Source organism: Pelobates fuscus, chromosome 5, assembly GCF_036172605.1.
Source record: "Pelobates fuscus isolate aPelFus1 chromosome 5, aPelFus1.pri, whole genome shotgun sequence".
Taxonomy (NCBI): Eukaryota; Metazoa; Chordata; class Amphibia; order Anura; family Pelobatidae; genus Pelobates; species Pelobates fuscus.
The window spans coordinates 27688397-27709043 of NC_086321.1; the positions used below are offsets into that span (position 1 = coordinate 27688397).

A 20647-nucleotide genomic window follows, 5' to 3' on the forward strand; every position below is an offset into this window, starting at 1 on the left:
CATTAGCATTTTAGACAGTCTGTCCATCCCCCGTTCTCATTTCTTATCACTCAATTTGTATATACAAGCATTCCTTAGCTCTGGCAAAGTGGTTAGTTACAGAAAGGATATAAATTTTGTGTCTCTTTGTTAGTTTGAAATCCAAAATGGAGTCTGTTCTGTTCTGAGTGACTCAGGCAATATACACTTTTAATTTCTATCATAGCACAAAATGTCCGCCGATATAAATATCCTGACAATACTGATCCTGCAAGCATGCTTAGGAGTTCCAGAATGTACAGGATGAAAAAATATTTCATACAGGGAGAAATACCAGGGCAGGAGTCTAAATGAATGTAGTTACCAATTCGTATGTAATAAGGTATTACTCTTCTTAAAGGATGTAAATATTTTTAACACCCTTCCAGAGGAACAAATAATAAATAAATCTTTATATAAAGCATATTTGCTTTTATATACAAGACTTTGCATAGCACAGTCGTTTGGTTGTCATATTTCCTGTGATATCCAGCTGGGATACCAGGTCGACCCAGTCTAGGCTGTGGAAGTATGTCATACTGTTAATGATGTACTTTACAAAGCGAACCGTGTCATCAACATTGCACATCCATAATCTCCCCATCAATTAGCCAGCCAGACTGGCTCATATTGGTTAGTCATTTGTAGACCAATAACTACCATAATGCTTTGCCATTTTTAAAGGGGCCCTCTAGACACTCATACAAGTTGGAAACAATGTGTAGATTTGATCGGTGGTTCACAACTTATTCCTCAGACACACCAATAGTTGCGGTTTGACAGTATCCCACATACTGGAAAATTCCCAAATCTACTTAATATTATTTCATTTATTGCTGTATAAATTCATTTTTTTCTCATAATTATTTTATTGTATTAGAGTAATGAGTTTTCTTCTATTGTACTATCCTGCTCATATTTCTCTGTTTTTTAATATTTACAGACACGGTACTAGATGTGCAGGAGAAGTTGCGATGATTGCGAATAACAACAAATGTGGAGTTGGCGTTGCATACAATGCAAAAGTTGGAGGTAATTCAATAAATAAAGGATCATTTTGAGTTCTTACTTTCTCATCGTATGAAGAAACAGGAGAAAATACCTGCTACAAAGCAATCAGCAGAATGTTGGCACTGGTGGCAAGGCTTATATGATGAGGGAGAGAAGGTTGGGGAGAATGGGTTGGCATAAAGAATGAGAGTAGGCATGAAGAGAGTAGAATTGAGGAGTCAACGAAAGACACGTAGAAACAGGGCTGAGATGGAAAAGATGGCTGCTATAGTGGAGACAAAATAACCTGAAGTGGAATAGGACCTCACATAATGGGTGGAGGACAGCACATGGTGATGGTACGTATTTAGGTCATATGGAGATTATATGAAGGGGAACGGGAAAGACGGTAGACGGTAGAAGCTTGAGTGACAGAAATGTGACATTAGATGGCATAAAGTGGTAGGTCAAGAGAGAGGCAGCTGGTATGAAGGCAGTGGTGGAGGCTGACATGGCATATTATAGACAGCTGACATAAAAGCATAATGTCATGCATTATATTTGGAGATTCCAAGAACTGCCAGCAAAATGTGAAAATTGTGTTTGCATGTGGATATAATACCTCATTATGGAAAGGTTTAAGGTTATTTTTGAAATGACAGCACATTCTAAGCATTCTATGTAATTGTTTTGTCAATCACATCTTCCTGTATTCTTTTTGTTAAAGGTATTCGAATGCTAGATGGTGTTGTAACAGATGCTATAGAAGCAAGTTCGATTGGATTCAATCCACAACATGTGCACATTTATAGCGCTAGCTGGGGGCCCAACGATGATGGGAAAACTGTGGAGGGTCCTGGGAGATTGGCACAGAAGGCTTTTGAATATGGAATTAAACAGGTGAGATAAAATGGTACCCATGACAATGGATATTGAAAAAAAAAAAACATTCAATCTGGGTTGGGCAAACAGCAGCCTCTGTTAAGCTTTAAGATTACCATTTTATCCCTTGAGATAGCTTCATCTCAAAACAAAACCCTAAACGTATTGTACTTATTATCTGTACATCACATTATAAATGAGACCAGTCATCAGGGACTGTTCAGTAAAGTCAGACAGACATATTATAGTGTTACACACATTTCAAACGTTTTAATACCATACAATACGACAATGCCACATCGACGTACGCTACATCACCAGAAAACATATTTCAGAATATAACCAGGGCAGTAAAATATCGAAGTATTCACTATGGAAATAGATTTAACCTATAAAGTGACACTCCAGCTTTAAAAAAATATATATTTATTTTGAATTAATTTAAAGCCGTAGCGTTAAATATAGCATCCTTTTAAACTCCTTAATTGTGAATGTCATTCTCACTTTTCTCCATGTTCAGATCCAACCTCATGGCAAAATCTTCTTCTTTTCTAGAGCCACTCCAGTTACTCCACTTGGGAGGAATTGGACAGAACAATAGGCAATGTGTGTGGCTTCATGTACCATCTCAGTGGGAGACAGATGAGGGTTCATAAGTCATAGCATGTGTGTTGAGCATGACATTCACACTACAGCTGTATGGTTCTTGCATACTCACTTAGCATGTATGATGACTATGCATACTCCATGTCTCATGACTTTATACATCCAATTATTGATCCAATGGGAACCCCCTGAGATAGCTTAAATTATGCTCTGATATAAGCTTACAGCTCTACACTCTCTATAAGGTTACAAGAAGTCAAGGGAGGAGACCAGAGTGTAACAGTATTCGCGTCCACTTTATCAGAAATTTTAATTCCAAGGTTCTTCATATCTTCTAATAATTACAAAGCTGTAAATCTTTACATTTTCATTGAGTAGGTCCATATAACGTATTCTTTATGTTTTCAAAAGGGTCGCAATGGAAAAGGTTCCATCTATGTCTGGGCTTCTGGAAACGGTGGTCGCCAAGGAGATAACTGTGACTGCGATGGATACACCGACAGTATTTACACTATTTCCATAAGCAGTGCCTCTCAACAAGGACTGTCTCCTTGGTATGCCGAGAAATGCTCTTCTACTTTGGCTACGGCATACAGTAGTGGCGATTACACTGATCAGAGAATTGTAAGTCGACTGTGAATGTGACATTTACATTACATTTTATAATAATAATTATTATTGATATAGATTTTTCTGCCATTTGTACTCGCAAAATTTCACTTTTTGCTTCTAGTCAATACTTTGAGGTTTATTTCCTAAATTGGGAATGATGAAGAAATGTGAAGGACATTGCCCATTTTAGCTAAAATAACATAATTTGAAAAATTTGACTTAGCTATTTTAAAAACTCGGTTAATTTTTCAGAAAATTTGTAATTTCAGCACAAACCCAAGATTCATTCTGCTCCAAAGTTAGCATTAAAAGTTAGCAAGACTGCACTTCTGCTGGACTTATCTTCACTCACCATGGATTTCCGGTTCTCTGTAAGCAGTGATCTAGACCAAAACAACAGTATCATGGACTATTTGAAGGACCAAAGTAATCTTGTAAAACAGATGAACTCAATAAAAACAAACTATATCAATAGTATGACTATATAAAATACTAAGATCTAATGAGAAGGAAGGAGCAAAGAATAACATAACCAAATACACACCTCAGAAACATTGCCAAGTTCAAAAAAGAAACAAACAAAAAAACTACACCAATTAAATAATCAAACAAACATTCAATTCAACATAATAGATTCCACAGGAAAGTAAAGATTACCCCAATTCCAGAAATAAAAATAAAACAGCTGCCAAATCAAGTTAAAAACAGGTTTACCCCATCCCAATCCCATCTCAAATTTACCCCCTGACCATTATCAACGTTCTCACATGGAGTAGTCATAAAGTAATACCACCTAGTAATTTAAAATGGTATGGTGAACAAGGGTTCTATTTTGGGTATGTAAAAATTGTATGTAAGGCTCCCAATAAAAAAAAAAAAAAAAAAAAATTGGGGCTGAAATTCTACCCAGTCAAATTTGAACACCAATGCTAATTTAGTTCTGCATGGTCTTAATGCTGTCTTGTCAGGTAAAATCAGAGTATGAAGGTGCTAATACCATTTTATTGAATTTAGAGTGTCTCGGGGCAATGCCAAGGAAAATACCAAAGATGAACTAATGTGGGGACAGTGGCACCGGGAATTGTAAGATAGTCTCCTGGTATGTTCGTACCTCCAGGATTTGTCTAATACAATTGTAAAGTAATCGAATAGAGTAGTTGGCTTGGGAGGGTTTCCAAATAATAATCTAATGTATTTTTTCTCCCTATCTGTTATATTATCTTTGGATTTTATATATTTTCACTAAAAATAGATGCATTTTCTACTCTTTAAGAAAAATAATTTGGTCCTTTTAAGGGCTATATTACTTATATTATTGTTTCTTTGTAAAATGGGCAATTTCCAGTATATAGATACTTTGGACAATGGGAGGCATTTACTAACCAACTCCAATACAAAAATCCTGACCTTGTACTATGTAAAAAACAAACATCTCTCAATACGATTCTTCCATCTTATGTCTCCTTTGGAAATCACTATAATAAATTTAAGAGCTCTGTCATTAAGAATGGATGTCTATTATTTGATTAGCCTGCCTGGTAAAACAGTACTATTTTGTAACTATATTTCGACACAGTGAAATTTGCTAACTACTTGCAATTTGATTAATACATTCCTAACAGAAAGAAATGCAAAAAAAAAATATCATTTATTGGTCAATGTCTTTTTTTGTAAAAATAAAAAAAATATTTCCATTATGGGATGAAAACCTGCCGATCCTGTAACAGAAATATAAACTATCCCCTTGACCTCGGTTATGATTATAGAGTTACCCCATTTTATTCATCTGTTCATTAGACCGTGGTTTGCTTCGCTTTGCACTCCAGCAAAGCGTGTTATCTATAAACCCATCACACACATTTTTGCTTGTTCCCTAATCTCTCTATGTGCTCTTTTCTGAGAGAATATAATATTAAAGATCAAATGAAATGTATATGTATATGTATATGTTTTGCCAGGAAGGATATGTTGAGATTTCTCCCGCTTTCTAGGATGTCATGGAGGGCACATGCTATATATAGTTACTGTTAAAGGTAATTTAATTCACAATATATAATATGAATGTTTGACTAACTGGACAGTAGGTGGTGCTATGACAATATGTATAGTTATAGCATGAAGTACAGTTTCCCAAGGACTCTCTTATTATAACTTTGATTCAGTATTCTTTTTGAATTATTGCCTGTTTTTACCAGTTATATTTACAGCATTATTTACTAACGTGAGAATCTAAGGTGATTTCAAAGTGATTTTCAAATTTAGGGCTAGATTAGCCGAACTGAAAGTACAGATAACGTAGAGAAGTTTGGGCTGTTTTGACCTTGAAATTAACTTTGAATCCACCTTGAATCCTCAATTTAGTGATTCACTCAGTTAATGTCATGGTGTTGCTTTAAATCCAGCTAATCCGGGTAATATTATTATTTCAGTAAGCATAACTTACATACCTGTTACATATTTACCATGGACCATACAGAATACAATTAGGCATAAACTGTGATTCAACTGATTTTTATTATAATACCCACCTTGTACCATTTCAGATAAGTGCCGACCTACATAATGATTGCACAGAAACACATACGGGGACGTCAGCTTCAGCTCCGCTGGCTGCTGGGATCTTTGCTCTTGCACTTGAATATAAGTAAGGATTTTTTTGTGAACTATATTTTTGTACAATTAATGTAACCCAACACCATATTATAAGCATTCTTTAAGTTTCTTATGAAAATACAATATTCCTTACAATAACTATTCCTCCCTTGTCCATATATCTCATTATCTACGTATTATCGAAGAGATCTGTTGTCAAAACGTTGAGTTCCGTGTTGGGTGAAGCACACAACCTGCGGAGAAAGTTGGCTATTTACTCAAAGCATGTAAAGACACTTATAGCAGCCAACGTCTGTTACAAAGCAGTTATGATCACTCTGGCCTTCCAACATGTAACTGATTCATAAATCTGAGTAAATTATTGTTAAAATCTGGAATTTCTAGTTGGTACGGTATAATATTTCAACTTAAACAGTTACACTGTGAAAAGGTCACCGACCACATTGATCTACTATCAGGGAATTCGTCAAAACATTTTAATATATTCATTTTTTTTTTAAATTTTTTTTTAATACCCATTCCAAGGATGCATGGGGTATTTAGAAGTAGGAAGGGACATAAAAGGTTATTCACTGAAGTCAGAATTCTAAGTGAATTTAAAGTCAATTTCAAATTTAAGGCCAGAGAAGTGGAAATGGAAGCATAGCCGAGAACATTTCTATTTTGGAATTACTTTGACCATGAATATAAAATTCACTTTGCATCCACTTACAATTCTCACTGTAGAGAACAATCCTGATTATGCATTCACAGCTATGGTTTAAGGCAGGGTTCTGAGAGTGCTGTTCCTCTAGATGTTGCTGAACTACTGCTCCCATGATTCTTTGAATGAAATAGATAACCAGAGAATCATGGGAGTTGTAGTTTAGCATCATCTGTACGGTCAGAGTTTGGAGAACCCTGGTTTAGAGCATAAAATAAAGAAACAGGTTTTTAAATCAGAAATAAGGCAATTAATTTTGCTGATATTTTTGCTCATGTGCAGAAATTAAAGGGAACCTATAGTCCCAGGAAAACACAGTTGTTTTTTTATGGACTATAGGTTCCTTCTATCGATTGCCCATTAGTCCACCTCCCTTTTGCTAGTAAAAAATGCAAGTTTAATACTTACTTACTCAGTTAGATTACTTAATTTCCATCACCAAGGCTCCTCCGCTGCATCCACTTGCTCCGCCTTCAAAGATATCAGCATGACTGCGATCTCGTTCTATCCTAAACTTCTCATACATGCACAACATTTGATTGCAGGACTGAGTTTGACTACAAAACGGCAATGTTTTACATGGAAGGGTTACAATGACCACTGCTTACAGATCACTACATTGAGATGAAGTGGTCTAGGTGAGATTAGTGGTCCTTTAAATTTTCTCCCCTTCCTTTAGATTTGTGTGTGTGTGTGTGTGTGTGTATTAGAATAACACATGTTGCAATAATTTAATTATCAGGAATGTTTTTGAGGCAGTGAATCTGGTCACTAAACAGTGGGGGAGATTTATCAAAGTGTCAATGACACATTTTCATCAAATGTTCAGCACGTTTTTAATGCAATTTAATGAGCATGTAGGATTTTTTAAATCTGTTACTGATTTTGCATCCTGTTATTTTTCCATATACGGTGACGTAGTGGATTTATTAAAAAGTAAGGGATTTCTTAAAGATTAGGGAACAGTGCACAGACAAAAAAAATACAGTTTTAAATTTTATAAGGCTACTTAATATCACCCATCTCAGATAACAAATATGGGGATTTAATTCCACCATAGGGCAATATGGCGTTAAACCCACAGCTACTTCACAGTACCCCAAAATCGGTGGGTCCTACACTAATTTTAACATGGATTTATTATCCTTTCAACCACATTTTCAGAAACAAAAGTGAGGATTTAACCCTGCAAGGTAAATATTGCAGTTTATAAAAACTAATAAATAATTACACTTGCAGGGTTAAGGGTGGTGGGAGTTGGCACCCAGACCACTTCAATGAGCTGAAGTGGTCTGGGTGCCTACAGTGTCCCTTTAAGTACATTTTAGACATAAAGCCTAGCTATAAACACTGTACACATAATTTTCAATAATCACCTGTGAAATCTCACAAGTCAGGTTTATAGAAACACTAAGGGCAATATGCTGAAATTGTTGCAGGTGAAGTGTGCATTCACAACTTTTTTTTTTTTTGGGTGTCCTGGTTGATTTGCAATGGGAATGAATTTGAAAACGCACATTTTTCTCGATGTATATTTAATCTCCAATGCAGTAAACGCTCGGTGCTGGAAGTGGATGAATGTTATTGTGCAGACACAAGACACAATTACCGACCATGGCTATTTCTTAGCTGCATTAACAATGCCTTCTAATGACAAACACGGAAAACAGCCTATAATTAGCTGTTTGTTTACCTAAACGGAAGATCGACTCCATATGTTGTTTATGTCTTTGACTTATCTTCAACTCTGCAAATACTGCTTAGATTGACTACAGTTCAAACATGTGTCTGACAGCCACTATTATCCTTTTTTGTTCAGTCTTTGAGTAATTGAGCCTAGAACACTGACTTTGAATACTGAGTCTTTAGTTTGTTCTACAGAGAATACTTTTGCTTTATTGCTTTTTACATCTTTTGTTTTAAGTTTGCACCAATCAAGCCAACTATTTCTATTTCCGTGCAAAGCTTATCAGAAAATTCAAATGGATTTAAACCGGAAAGTGTTCAGCCTCTAAATGGTTCTTTGTAAAAATTAGATTAAAGTAGAGATTTGTCCAGGAAAACATTATATTGTACAAAGTTATGGTAACTTTTACATATCTATAAATTGTTAGTTTTGAGATAAAACTGTTTATATATATATATATGGAAGATCATTTAAACGTTAGCCCTAATGCATCGTAAAGTCTTTTGCTTCAGCGATGGTCTTCAACTTGCGGAGAAACAGATTTGCCCGCCCCAGGTCAATTGTGTCACTCTGCATCACTGCAGAAGGACTGTAAAAGATTACTTAATCTCTTCCTTTGATCTCTAGTATAGCAAAGCTAAGGAGCTTCTTTCGAGAGTCAGAGTAAACTGAGTACACTACACAAGTTTAGTTTTTTTGTTTATAAAGGAAAAAAATCTTGAAGTGAAGGGCTTAACACAGTGTTACTAAAACATCAAAAGTTCTTGAAAATGTATATTTTCACGAGTCTATTCACAGGGAGCCGTTGTGAGATTCTAGCTGAATTGCAAATGTAAAGCGTAAATAACTGAATTAGATAAACTAATTAATAGTGAATGCCCCAATACTGTAGTAATATAACCATATCTGTTATTTTATTTACCAGTCCTAACCTTACCTGGAGAGATATGCAGCACCTGGTGGTATGGACCTCCGAGTACGACCCACTGGCTAATAACCCAGGCTGGAAAAAGAATGGAGCTGGTTTAATGGTTAACAGTAGATTTGGATTCGGCCTTCTCAATGCTAAAGCTTTGGTTGATTTAGCAGATCCGAAGACATGGAAAGGAGTCCCTGACAAGAAGGAGTGTGTTGTGAAAGACAGCGACTTTACCCCAAGGTAAGATTCGATAACATAGCTCCTTAAACCAACATAAATGAACAAATACATTCCAAGATGCATTCATTAATTTTCTTTTTTTTAAACATTTTAAAATTGTGTAATTTTGAGAAAATAAACAATTTGTTCTCAAAATTTTAAGAAAATGTTCAAGATTCATTGTATGTAACAAATAGGTATGTAAGAGAAGAGGACTTGCTAGTTGACCCTTTGTTAATACAAAAAACTGCAAGAAAAAAATAAATAAATAACACATCTAAAATTATTAAAAGCTTTATTCAGTATGTCTTAATAGTGTTCTAAGATAAAATTCGCAACATACTCAGAATGACAATAAAGATGAGAATCCTATAGCTCTAAATTACTTTAATCAGTCCCTGTATTGGAATCCAATACTGTGCATTTTGTTTCCAGCTAAAGTCTCTTTATTCTATGAGTTTCAAATGTGTTGCAGTGAGGGGTAAAAGTATTTGATCCCCTGCTGATTCTGAATGTTTGCCCACTGAAAAAGAAATGATCAGTCTATAATTTTAATGGTAGGTGTATTTTAATAGTGAGAGACAAAATATCCATCTCCCCCACCCAAAAAAAAAAAAAAATCCAGAAAAACGCATGTCAAAAAAGTTAAAAATTAATGCATTTCAATGAGTGAAATAAGTATTTGACCCCTTCGACTTAGTACTTGGTGGTAAAACCTTTGTTGGCAATCACAGAGGTCAGACGTTTCTTGTAGTTGGCCACCAGGTTTGCACACATCTCAGGAGGGATTTTGTTCCACTCCTTTTTGCAGATCCTCTCCAAGTCATTGAGGTTTGAAGGCTGATGTTTGGCAACTCAAACCTTCAGCTCCCTCCACAGATTTTCTATGGGATTAAGGTCTGGATATTGGCTAGGCCACTCAGGGACCTTAATGAGCTTCTTCTTGAGCCACTCCTTTGTTGCGTTGACTGTATGTTTTGGGTCATTGTCATGCTGGAATACCCATCCACGACCCATTTTCAATGACCTGGCTGAGGGAAGGAGGTTCTTACCAAAGATTTGTTCCCGTCCATCGTCCCTTTGATGCGTTGCAGAAAGCAGAAAAACACCTGCAAAGCATAATGTTTCTACCTCCATGTTTGACGGTGGGTATGGTGTTCTTGGGGTCATAGGCAGCATTCCTTCTCCTCCAAACATGGCGAGTTGAGTTGATGCCAAAGAGCTTGATTTTGGTCTCATCTGACCACAACACTTTCACCCAGTTCTCCTCTGAATCATTGAGATGTTCATTGGCAAACTTCAGACGGGCCTGTACATGTGCTTTCTTGAGCAGAGGGACCTTGCGGGCACTGCAGGATTTCAGTCCTTCACGGCGTAGTGTGTTACCAATTGTTTTCTTGGTGACTATGGTTCCAGCTGCCTTGAGATCATTAATAAGATCATCCCGTGTAGTTCTTGGCTGATTCCTCACCGTTCTCATGATCATTGAAACTCAACAAGGTGAGATTTTGCAGGGAGCACCAGACCGAGGGAAACTGACAGTTATTTTGTGTTTCTTCCACTTGCGAATAATCGCACCAACTGTTGTCACCTTCTCAACAAGCTGCTTAACGATGGTGTAGTAGCCCATTCCAGCCTTGTGTAGGTCTACAATCTTGTTCCTGACATCCTTGGACAGCTCTTTGGTCTTGGCCATGATGAAGAGTTTGGAATCTGATTGATTGCTTCTGTGGACAGGTGTCTTTTATACAGGTAACGAGCTGAGATTAGGAGCACTCCCTTTAAGAGAATGCCCCTAATCTCAGCTCGTTACCTGTATAAAAATAACTGGGGAGACAGAAATCTTGCTGATTGATAGGGGATTAAACACCCTTTTCACACATTGACATGCAAATCATTTTATAACTTTTTTGACATGCGTTTTTCTGCATTTTTTTTTGTTATTCTGTCACTCACTGTTAAAATCCACCTACCATTAAAATTATAGATCGATAATTTCTTTGTCAGTGGACAAACGTTCAAAATCAGCAGGAGATCAAATACTTTTTTACCTCACTGTATGTGTGTATAATGCAAATTCATAGCAATAAAACTCACAGTAAAAAAAACAATAAATCTGTTTAGAAACCATTCTGTGTTAAAGAGAAAATAGGATCTGGTTCTAAATTATATTTTCATTTGCAGAAAATGTTATTAGTAGATGAAGACTCTTAAAATATCCTGACTTAAACTGTACCTTCAGCCACAACATCTCGTCTAGAAAAATAAATATCAAACTCTGCTTGTTCCACAACATAAATATAATAAAACATGTCATTTTCTACAAATTGAACTCAAGCTGAAACATTACTGCATCTTTAACAAGTTGCAGATACAGAAAAACATATTAATAGTATAACAAAATACTTAATTATATGTCAACACCCCCATGTTATTAAGTTAAATTAATCAGCATTGGTAAAACAAAACACAACTGTCACAGAACAAATGCAATCAGGGAGCTTTATGATTCCACTCTAAGAGTTCATCACAAAATAAACTCATCATTCATCAGCATGCTTACCCCCTCTAGTGGCAGAAAATGGGTAAAACATTATACTTGCTCTACTAACTTCAAATGTTTGTTAGATTTACTTACACATATACATTCAAAATAGTCTAGAACAGCCAGATAGGAGAAAAAGAATCAGAATTATCTTACTTTGACTATTTTTTTCAACTTTGCTATTCTATTTTGCAACTAAAATTATGTAAACACTAATTGCAGAAAATCCCTTTTACTAAAGACAAATTAAAGGAACACTATAGTAACCTAAATGACTTTAGCTAAATAAAGCAGTTTTAGTGTATAGATCATTCCCCTGCAATTTCACTGCTCAATTCCCTGTCATTTAGGAGTTAAATCACTTTGTTTCTGTTTATGCAGCCCTAGCCACACCTCCCCTGGCTATGATTGACAGAGCCTGCATGAAAAAAAACTGGTTTCACTTTCAAACAGGTGTAATTTACCTTAAATAATTGTATCTCAATCTCTAAATTGAACTTTAACCCCTTAACGCCGTTACGGCGTTCCATGCCGTCGCGCTTTAAATGGGCTTTAAAGCCGTTGCGGCGGCATGGAACGCCGTAACGGTTTAAGCCCCCAGGAGCCAGCAACTACTCACCTCCGCCGCGATCCTCTTCTGGGGGGCTGTCTGAGAGCCCAGGCAGCCCCCCTCCGGCAAATGAGGCCCCCGGGGGCCATGTGATCGCTCTCAAAGAGCGATCACATGGCCCCCTATAGCTGGCTATGGATCTGCCAGCAGGGGGACTGTTTGAAATATCAGACAGTCCCCCTGCTGGTAGGAGGTGTAAAAAAAATAAAATAAACATGTTTAAAAATAATGGAAAATTCCTTCATACTTACCGTAATTTTCTTTTCCTGATAATTATACATGGCAGCATTTACTCTTGGGTAGCTCCTCCCCTCACAGCAGAAAGGACAGGAAACAGAACTCTGAAACTGGTATATATAGATCCTCCCCCTACCCATCAGGCAGTCTTTGTAACTAGCTTCACCTCCTATAGTATATGGGTGGGACCGTAATGCTGCCATGTATAATTATCAGGAAAAGAAAATTACGGTAAGTATGAAGGAATTTTCCATTTTCCTGACCAATTCTACATGGCAGCATTTACTCTTGGGGAATACCCAAGCAATACATAGAGGGAGGGACAGAGTTCAAAAACAGCCAATAGCTATAAAACCATTATTGAGCTGTATAAATCGTAGAAGACTTTACAAAGCCAAACAAGAATCAATAGGAAATTGTCATAAAAATCTGCTCAGACAAGACAAATTTCCCCTAGAGGCTGCAAGGTCAGCAACCTCCTGGCATTCAATACCAGAAATATCCTGAATAGATATAGAGTCAGATAGGAATTAAGGCCATAAAAGCATAAACTAGAGAAGAAAAATGTTACTGATCTAAATCAAAATCAAATCAAAACCTCAACAAAGGCATAACTTCCAGTGATCATACTGTAACACGCAGATAAATGTTGGATGAGAACGGAGACCCCATGTTAAACATGGGGAGAATAACACTGAGAATCTTACTACTTTCTGGATGTATTCAATAAAGACGATTCACACCGCTTCCTCTTGCCTTGTGAACTACTTACCTGAAGCAACAGGAACAAATCAATACCTGCCTGTCAGAAAGGGGCAGAGCCTAGTAGAGAAATAAGAGTCGGTCATTAAAACACTGCAACAATTACCCGATGTTGCTAAATTCAGATTCACAACCTCACACAGTGGACGAATTGATACAGCAATGATCAGCCACAGGAGATAAACTAATCACATTACTAGGCAAAAGGCAAGAAGAACCATATACAGATTAGTTGAGGAAAATAAAGAAATATCGGTATGAACCATAGAATTTGTGGCAACTAATAATCAATAAGGAGGCTAACCATGTCAGTACCTAGATTTGTAAAATAGTACAGGTTATGCCAAACAGTTTAATCACATTTACTAGAGACTGTTGTGCAACATAAGTAAGATATACATGGTAATAGAAAATATACACACACATATTAGGCAAGATACTGATGGGAAGGTGGTAACCAGAGGCACATTATACATTGTGGCAACAGACACACAATAAGCAGGGCAGTAGAAGATATTCAATTATCCCTAGGAGAACAACCACATACTTCCGCTTACCTTATCCTCAGACAGTGAAGAAGGACTTATGGCAGAGCCTATGGTGATAATAAGCAGCTTGTTATATCTGCAAGATATCAACCCCAATCCAAACATATGATCCACAGGTTGGTCGCAATTACAGAACCTGTTTAGGGATTTCCACTATTGTTCAGGTAGCAGGTGAATTTTTACCTAAAATAGAAAACCTGGTAGGAAGGACTGGGGACTGGAAAGACCTTAAAATACATGCAATTCACAGCATCAAAGTTACCTGAGCATATGAGCCTAAAATAATACCATTATTGCAGAAAGGAATTTATAATGTTCCCCTTCACAACAGGGGAATTGGTCAGAAGATTCTGATCATTAACACATTAAGAACCAGAAGCATGACACTCCTGACATATACGAAAGGGATTGCCAAACTTTCAGGACCCCAAGGGATAAAAGATAAGATTTATGCTTTAAGGAAATGAATTCAGATTTAAAGACTAAAAGGTTATGACCAGGTGAGAGAAAAAAACAATATTAACAGCTTTTAAATCAGGTAATGGCTTCAGCGTTACCTACTTGTGAGATCAATTAGCCCAATTTGTACTCTTGCAACTAGTATGATCTACTTAGCTGTGAATTAGTAATCAGCATATATCTAAAGGTAAAACACTGTCACCAATTAAAAAAAACATTCCCTATCTTGGACAGAGAGGAGAGGATACCTGGTAATAGAAAATCTATTGTCTCATGAATAATTACATAGATGTGCACCCACAAAAAAAAATAATTAACATTGATTCTGTGAAACAGTACCATGCTTCATTTTGGAAAATCAGGTCTCCTTCTCTCCTGGGAGAGGCACTCAGACAGGTTCAGTAACACCTGCAATCTACCTGAAGTGATAAAAATGTGTTAATTGCTTATCCTGAAACACCTGTGGGAGAAGGAATCTAATACAAAGCCAACAGCAGTATGTTCCCTTATATACTTCATTTAAAAAATTGAAATAGAAAATCCACAGTAGGCAATAATTACTTATCCAGTTACTAGTGCATTAGTATTTGCTAGAACTGAGCAGTGCTACATTTCAGCGCAAAACAGACCTTAGATCATTCGTATATACTAAATCTACCAATGCCGTATATAAATTGGGGTTATATAATAATACCAACCTGCATACAGATTATATGAATCACATACATTGTGAGAGTTTCTAACAACACCTTATGCACAGATATATCAGTTACATATACGGAGTCTGTTTAAACAGAAATCATACATAGCCTACCTCTGCTATATACAGTGACACTATGCCTGTACACATATTAAGATTATATGAATGAGCTAAATTGAGGCTGTGTTCTAACCGAACTTCATGCACATATTACACCAGTCATATATACTGAGGTTGCGACTCACAACCGACATAGAACCTGTATTAGCTTGGATTCATATAGCGGATGTGCCCTATATCATTCACACATATTGTGTTTCCACTAATACATCAATCACATAGGGAACAGATACACTGAAGCAATGTCTCATATAGAGCATGTAGAGGACATATACTGAGGCTGAGTTTTCACAGCGACTTAGAGCATATAAAGAACACACACTGAGGCAGAGTCTTCAGATCAACTCATACACAGCCAATATAGTGGGTACAAATACTAAGGCTGTGTCCCCACAGCAACTCACACACAGAGCATCTTTATAGTAACTCACACAGAGCCCATAGTGGGTACATATACCTAGGCTGTGCTCGCACAGCAACTAACACATAGAGCAGGCATAGGCAACCCCCGGCACCCCAGCCATCCCGGACCACACCCTCCACGATGCTCTGCCAGCATTATGGGTGTAAGAGCACTATGGGGGATGCAGTCCACAACACCCGGAGCGCCGAAGGCCGCCTACCCCTGACATAGAGCATATAGTGGATACATACACTGATGCCGTGCCTATACTGAGGCTGTGTACACACAGTAACTCATACATAGAGCATATAGTGGATACATATACTTAGGCTGTGTTCTAATAGTAACGCATACATAGAGCATATAGAGGATACATATACTTAGGCTGTGTTCTAATAGTAACTCATACATAGAGCATATAGAGGATACATACACTGAGGCCGTGTTCTCATAGTAACTCATACATAGAGCATATAGTGGATACATACACTGAGGCTGTGTTCTCACAGTAACTCATACATAGAGCATATAGTGGATACATACACTGAGGCTGTGTTCTCATAGTAACTCATACATAGAGCATATAGTGGATAAATATACTGAGGCAGTGTCCTCACAGTAACTCATACATAGAGCATATAGTGGATAAATATACTGAGGCAGTGTCCTCACAGTAACTCATACATAGAGCATATAGTGGATAAATATACTGAGGCAGTGTCCTCACAGTAACTCATACATAGAGCATATAGTGGATAAATATACTGAGGCAGTGTCCTCACAGTAACTCATACATAGAGCATATAGTGGATAAATATACTGAGGCAGTGTCCTCACAGTAACTCATACATAGAGCATATAGTGGATAAACATACTGAGGCAGTGTCCTCACAGTAACTCATACACAGAGCATATAGCGGACACCTACACTGAGGCTATGTCCCCACAGTAACCCATACCTAGAGCATATAGTGGATACAAATACTGAGGCCGTGTCCTCATAGCAACTCATACCTAGAGCATATACCGGACACACACTGTTCATACATTAGAGCATGTAGTGGAAACATACCGATGCTGTATCACCACCAGTTCATGTACAGATACTGAGGCCCGGTGGTCTCCTGTGCAGCATATTCTTCCAATGTCTGCAAAGGCCTGCTTATTTGTGATAATGCACAGATAACAGCAATCAATGCCACATACCTTGATAGAAACAAGTGTGTGTGTGGCCTTGGAGCTAGGTTTTTCAAAACCTGTCATATACATATGTGTACTTCAAACAGACACCCAGGAAGGTTCTCTTACCTTGGATATTCCTCTGACCCCAGGCTGTGGAATTCCAGCAGACTTTGTACAGCCAGGATATCCATTATTAGCACTCTTTTTCATAGCGTCTCATTGCATTATCAGCACTCCTTTGCACAATGCCTCCTTGTATTATCAGCACTCTTTTTGCATTATCAGCACTACTTTGCCCAATGCATACTTGTATCATCAGCACTCTTTTGGGTACATATACCTGCACCAAACAATATAAACTTACCTAAAATGCTCACCACACAAATCTCCTAAATGTGACCTATTTGTTAGAAGGAAGCCTAAAATAAGCAGCTGGGAGGGACTGAAAGAACAGAGACCCAGGTGCCTATACTAGTTTTAATCCAAACTACTAATGCACTCACCTGAACCGTAGCAGGACTGAGTTTCAGCGGAAAAAATGGGGATTTGAACAACTGACAGCCTAAACTGTTTAAACTATAGGCTTCCATCTGTACCCCATATGCCATTCATCATCACCATACAAGGTGGAACACAAATAATAGGTATACCCCGGCAGTCACAACTCTGTTGGGCCTCATGTAAGCAGTGTACCGCTGTCAACCCTTCAGGGAGAGTTATGGGTTAGACTCCTGATTGCTGAAGGAGGTACCCAGGCTGGTAACTCCTACACATGTACCGTTTGCTGGGTCTTCAGGGATAAAAGCTTAGACTCAACTGGGCCTCATATATGCAGTGGACAACTGTCATTACTTCCAAGAGACAGACCCCTGGATGCTGAAGCAAGTACCCAGGCTGGAAACTCTTACCGGTATGCTGTTTGCTGGGCTTCATGCATACAGTAGATCACATACATCCCTTTAGGGGGTACCCAAGCTGGCCTGTTGCTGGGTCTTCAGGGATAAGAGGCTGAACCCTGGCATGCAGTGGACCATTTTCATCCCCTTCAGGGAGAGTTTGGGTCCAACCCCCGGTCACTAAAGGGGGTACCCAGGGTAGCAGCTTTTCATCTTAGTGCGTATTGCTGGGTCTTCAGGGCTTAGAGGCTGAACCCTGGCATGGCTACAAAAATATAGCCTGGTGAGCATAAAAGAAAACCTTGGCCTGCAGAAGCAGACTCCTTCCAAACTGCTTGTGAAGGACAGGAAAAAAGACTGCCTGATGGGTAGGGGGAGGATCTATATATACCAGTTTCAGAGTTCTGTTTCCTGTCCTTTCTGCTGTGAGGGGAGGAGCTACCCAAGAGTAAATGCTGCCATGTAGAATTGGTCAGGAAAAATTAAATATATTTTAATATATATATAATATGTATATATATTATATATATAATATATATACATATTATATATATGTAACGTCATGTAAAGTGTATTTTAATATTAATATAAGTATATAAATTAATATTAAAATACACTTAGAATGACGTTACATATATATAATATGTATATATATTATATATATAATAGATGTACATATATATATTATATATAAATACGTATAATTAAAATAATAAATAAATAAGATAAATAATTAAATAAATAAAATATTGAAACAAAATGTAATATAAATTATATATGCATATGTAATTTAATTCTAACTGTATTTTGTTATTAATATATATATATCGGTAACAAAATACACTTAGAATGACATTCTATATATATCTATCTATGTATAAAATACAAATAACCGCAAATATATATATATAGATAAATACATATAATTACATAAAAGATTACATTAGTATACACGTAGAATTTAAATACCTATAAATGCATATATATTAAAATTCTACGTGTATATTTAAATAATCTTTTAACGTAATTATGTGATTTGATTAATTAAAATTTGATTGACATGCCTGAGAACACAGGGAGAAAGTGCAGAGAATTTAATTCGCAAGCACTATATTTGACCCTGTAACTCTCCAAGACACCATAAAACCTGTACATAGGGGGTACTGTTTTACTCGGGAGACTTCACTGAACTCAAATATTAGTGTTTCAAACTGGTAAATTGTATTACAACAATGATATTTTAAGTAAAAGTTACGTTTTTCGCATTTTTTACAAGCGAACAGCACTTTTATGGTCTATATTATTGTTGCAATATGTTTTACGGTTTTAAAACACTAATATTTGTGTTTAGTGAAGTCTCCTGAGAATAACAGTACCCCCCATGTACAGGTTTTATGGTGTTTTGGAAAGTTAGAGAGTCACATATAAGGCTTGCATTTCATTTTTTTCCACATTGAAATTTGCCAGATTGGTTATGTTGCCTTTGAGAGCGTATGGTAGCCCAGGAATGAGAATTACCCCCATGATGGCATACCATTTGCAAAAGTAGACAACCCGAGGTATTGCAAGTGGGGTATGTCCAGTCTTTCTTAGTAGCCACTTAGTCACAAACACTGGCCAAATATTAGTTTTTTGCTTTTTTCACACAAAAACAAATATGAACGCTAATTTTGGCCAGTGTTTGTGACTAAGTGGCTACTAAAAAAGACTAAACATACCCCACTTTCAATACCTTGGCTTGTCTAATTTTTCAAATGGTATGCCATTATGGGGGTAATTCGCTTTCCTGGGCTACCACACCGTCTCAAAGGTAACATTACTAATCTGGCAAATTTCAATTTGAAAATGGAACGTTCTATATTTGACCCTGTAACTTTCCAAAACACCATAAAACCTGTTAATGGGGGGTACTGTTGTACTCGTGAGACATCGCTGATTACAAATATGTGCATTTTTTTGCAGTAAAACCTAACAGTATTATGACATTCACAGCTAAAATGGCAGACGGAAATACAAATTTAAAAAAAAATCTTATTTTCTCACCTTTTTTTTTATTTTATTCATAATAAATTATGTTCCATATATGAATAGTTAATGATAGATTAAAGCCCTGTTTCTCCTGAACAAAATGATATATAATAAGTGTGGGTGCATATAATTTGAAAGAGGGGAACTACGGTTGAACAGACATATAGCGCAAACTCCAGTTTTTGTTTACATTTTGTTTTGATCAGAACGTGCACTATTGACTCCGTCCTGAAGGGGTTAATCACATACAGTAGGCTCTTGCAGGGTCTAGCAAGCTATTAACGTAGCAGGGGATAAGAAAATCTTAATTAAACAGAACTTGCAATAAAGAAAGCCTAAATAGGGCTCTCTTTCCAGGAAGTGTTTATGGAAGGCTGTGCAAGTCACATGCAGGGAGGTGTGACTAGGGTTCATAAACAAAGGGATTTAACTCCTAAATGGCAGAGGATTGAGCAGTGAGGCTGCGGGGGCATGTTCTATACACCAAAACTGCTTCATTAAGCTAAAGTTGTTCAGGTGACTATAGTGTCCATAATGCTAAAGAGTTGTATGTATTATGTTTGTAGTCACTACAATAAAAGTGAAACAAGTAACAGGAAATATAATTGACTCTTCTGTTCATTGTTTTTCAAAAAGTGTGATTCTGTACTTAAACGGGCGCTCTAAATACCAACACAACATTTTAATGAAGTGGTGTTGGGCATATATTCTCTCCTTTTTTTTTTCAAACAGTGTAAAACATTTCAATTTCTAAAAAATGATGATGCTCACACCTGTCCGATGCCATGCGTCTAGTGATAATTGTTGAGAATGCAAAGTAAATTTTAGATTGGTGAACTGCCAAAAAATGTGGTTTGTCTGAATCAATTTGTACGAAAATCAATTTTGGTTCAGACAAACTGAATTTC

At 36.9% G+C, this 20647-nt stretch overlaps 1 protein-coding gene across 1 annotated transcript in view; it reads left to right on the plus strand.

Annotated features, from left to right (window-relative positions):
• The window catches only part of PCSK1 (proprotein convertase subtilisin/kexin type 1), a 61801-nt gene that overhangs the window by 34987 nt on the left and 6167 nt on the right, over positions 1–20647 (plus strand). Inside the window, exons 6-10 of the mRNA XM_063453673.1 lie at positions 962–1050; positions 1736–1908; positions 2908–3120; positions 5652–5752; positions 9037–9270. Of these exons, the coding sequence (XP_063309743.1) occupies positions 962–1050; positions 1736–1908; positions 2908–3120; positions 5652–5752; positions 9037–9270 (810 nt within the window). The remainder of the gene's footprint in view (positions 1–961; positions 1051–1735; positions 1909–2907; positions 3121–5651; positions 5753–9036; positions 9271–20647) is intronic.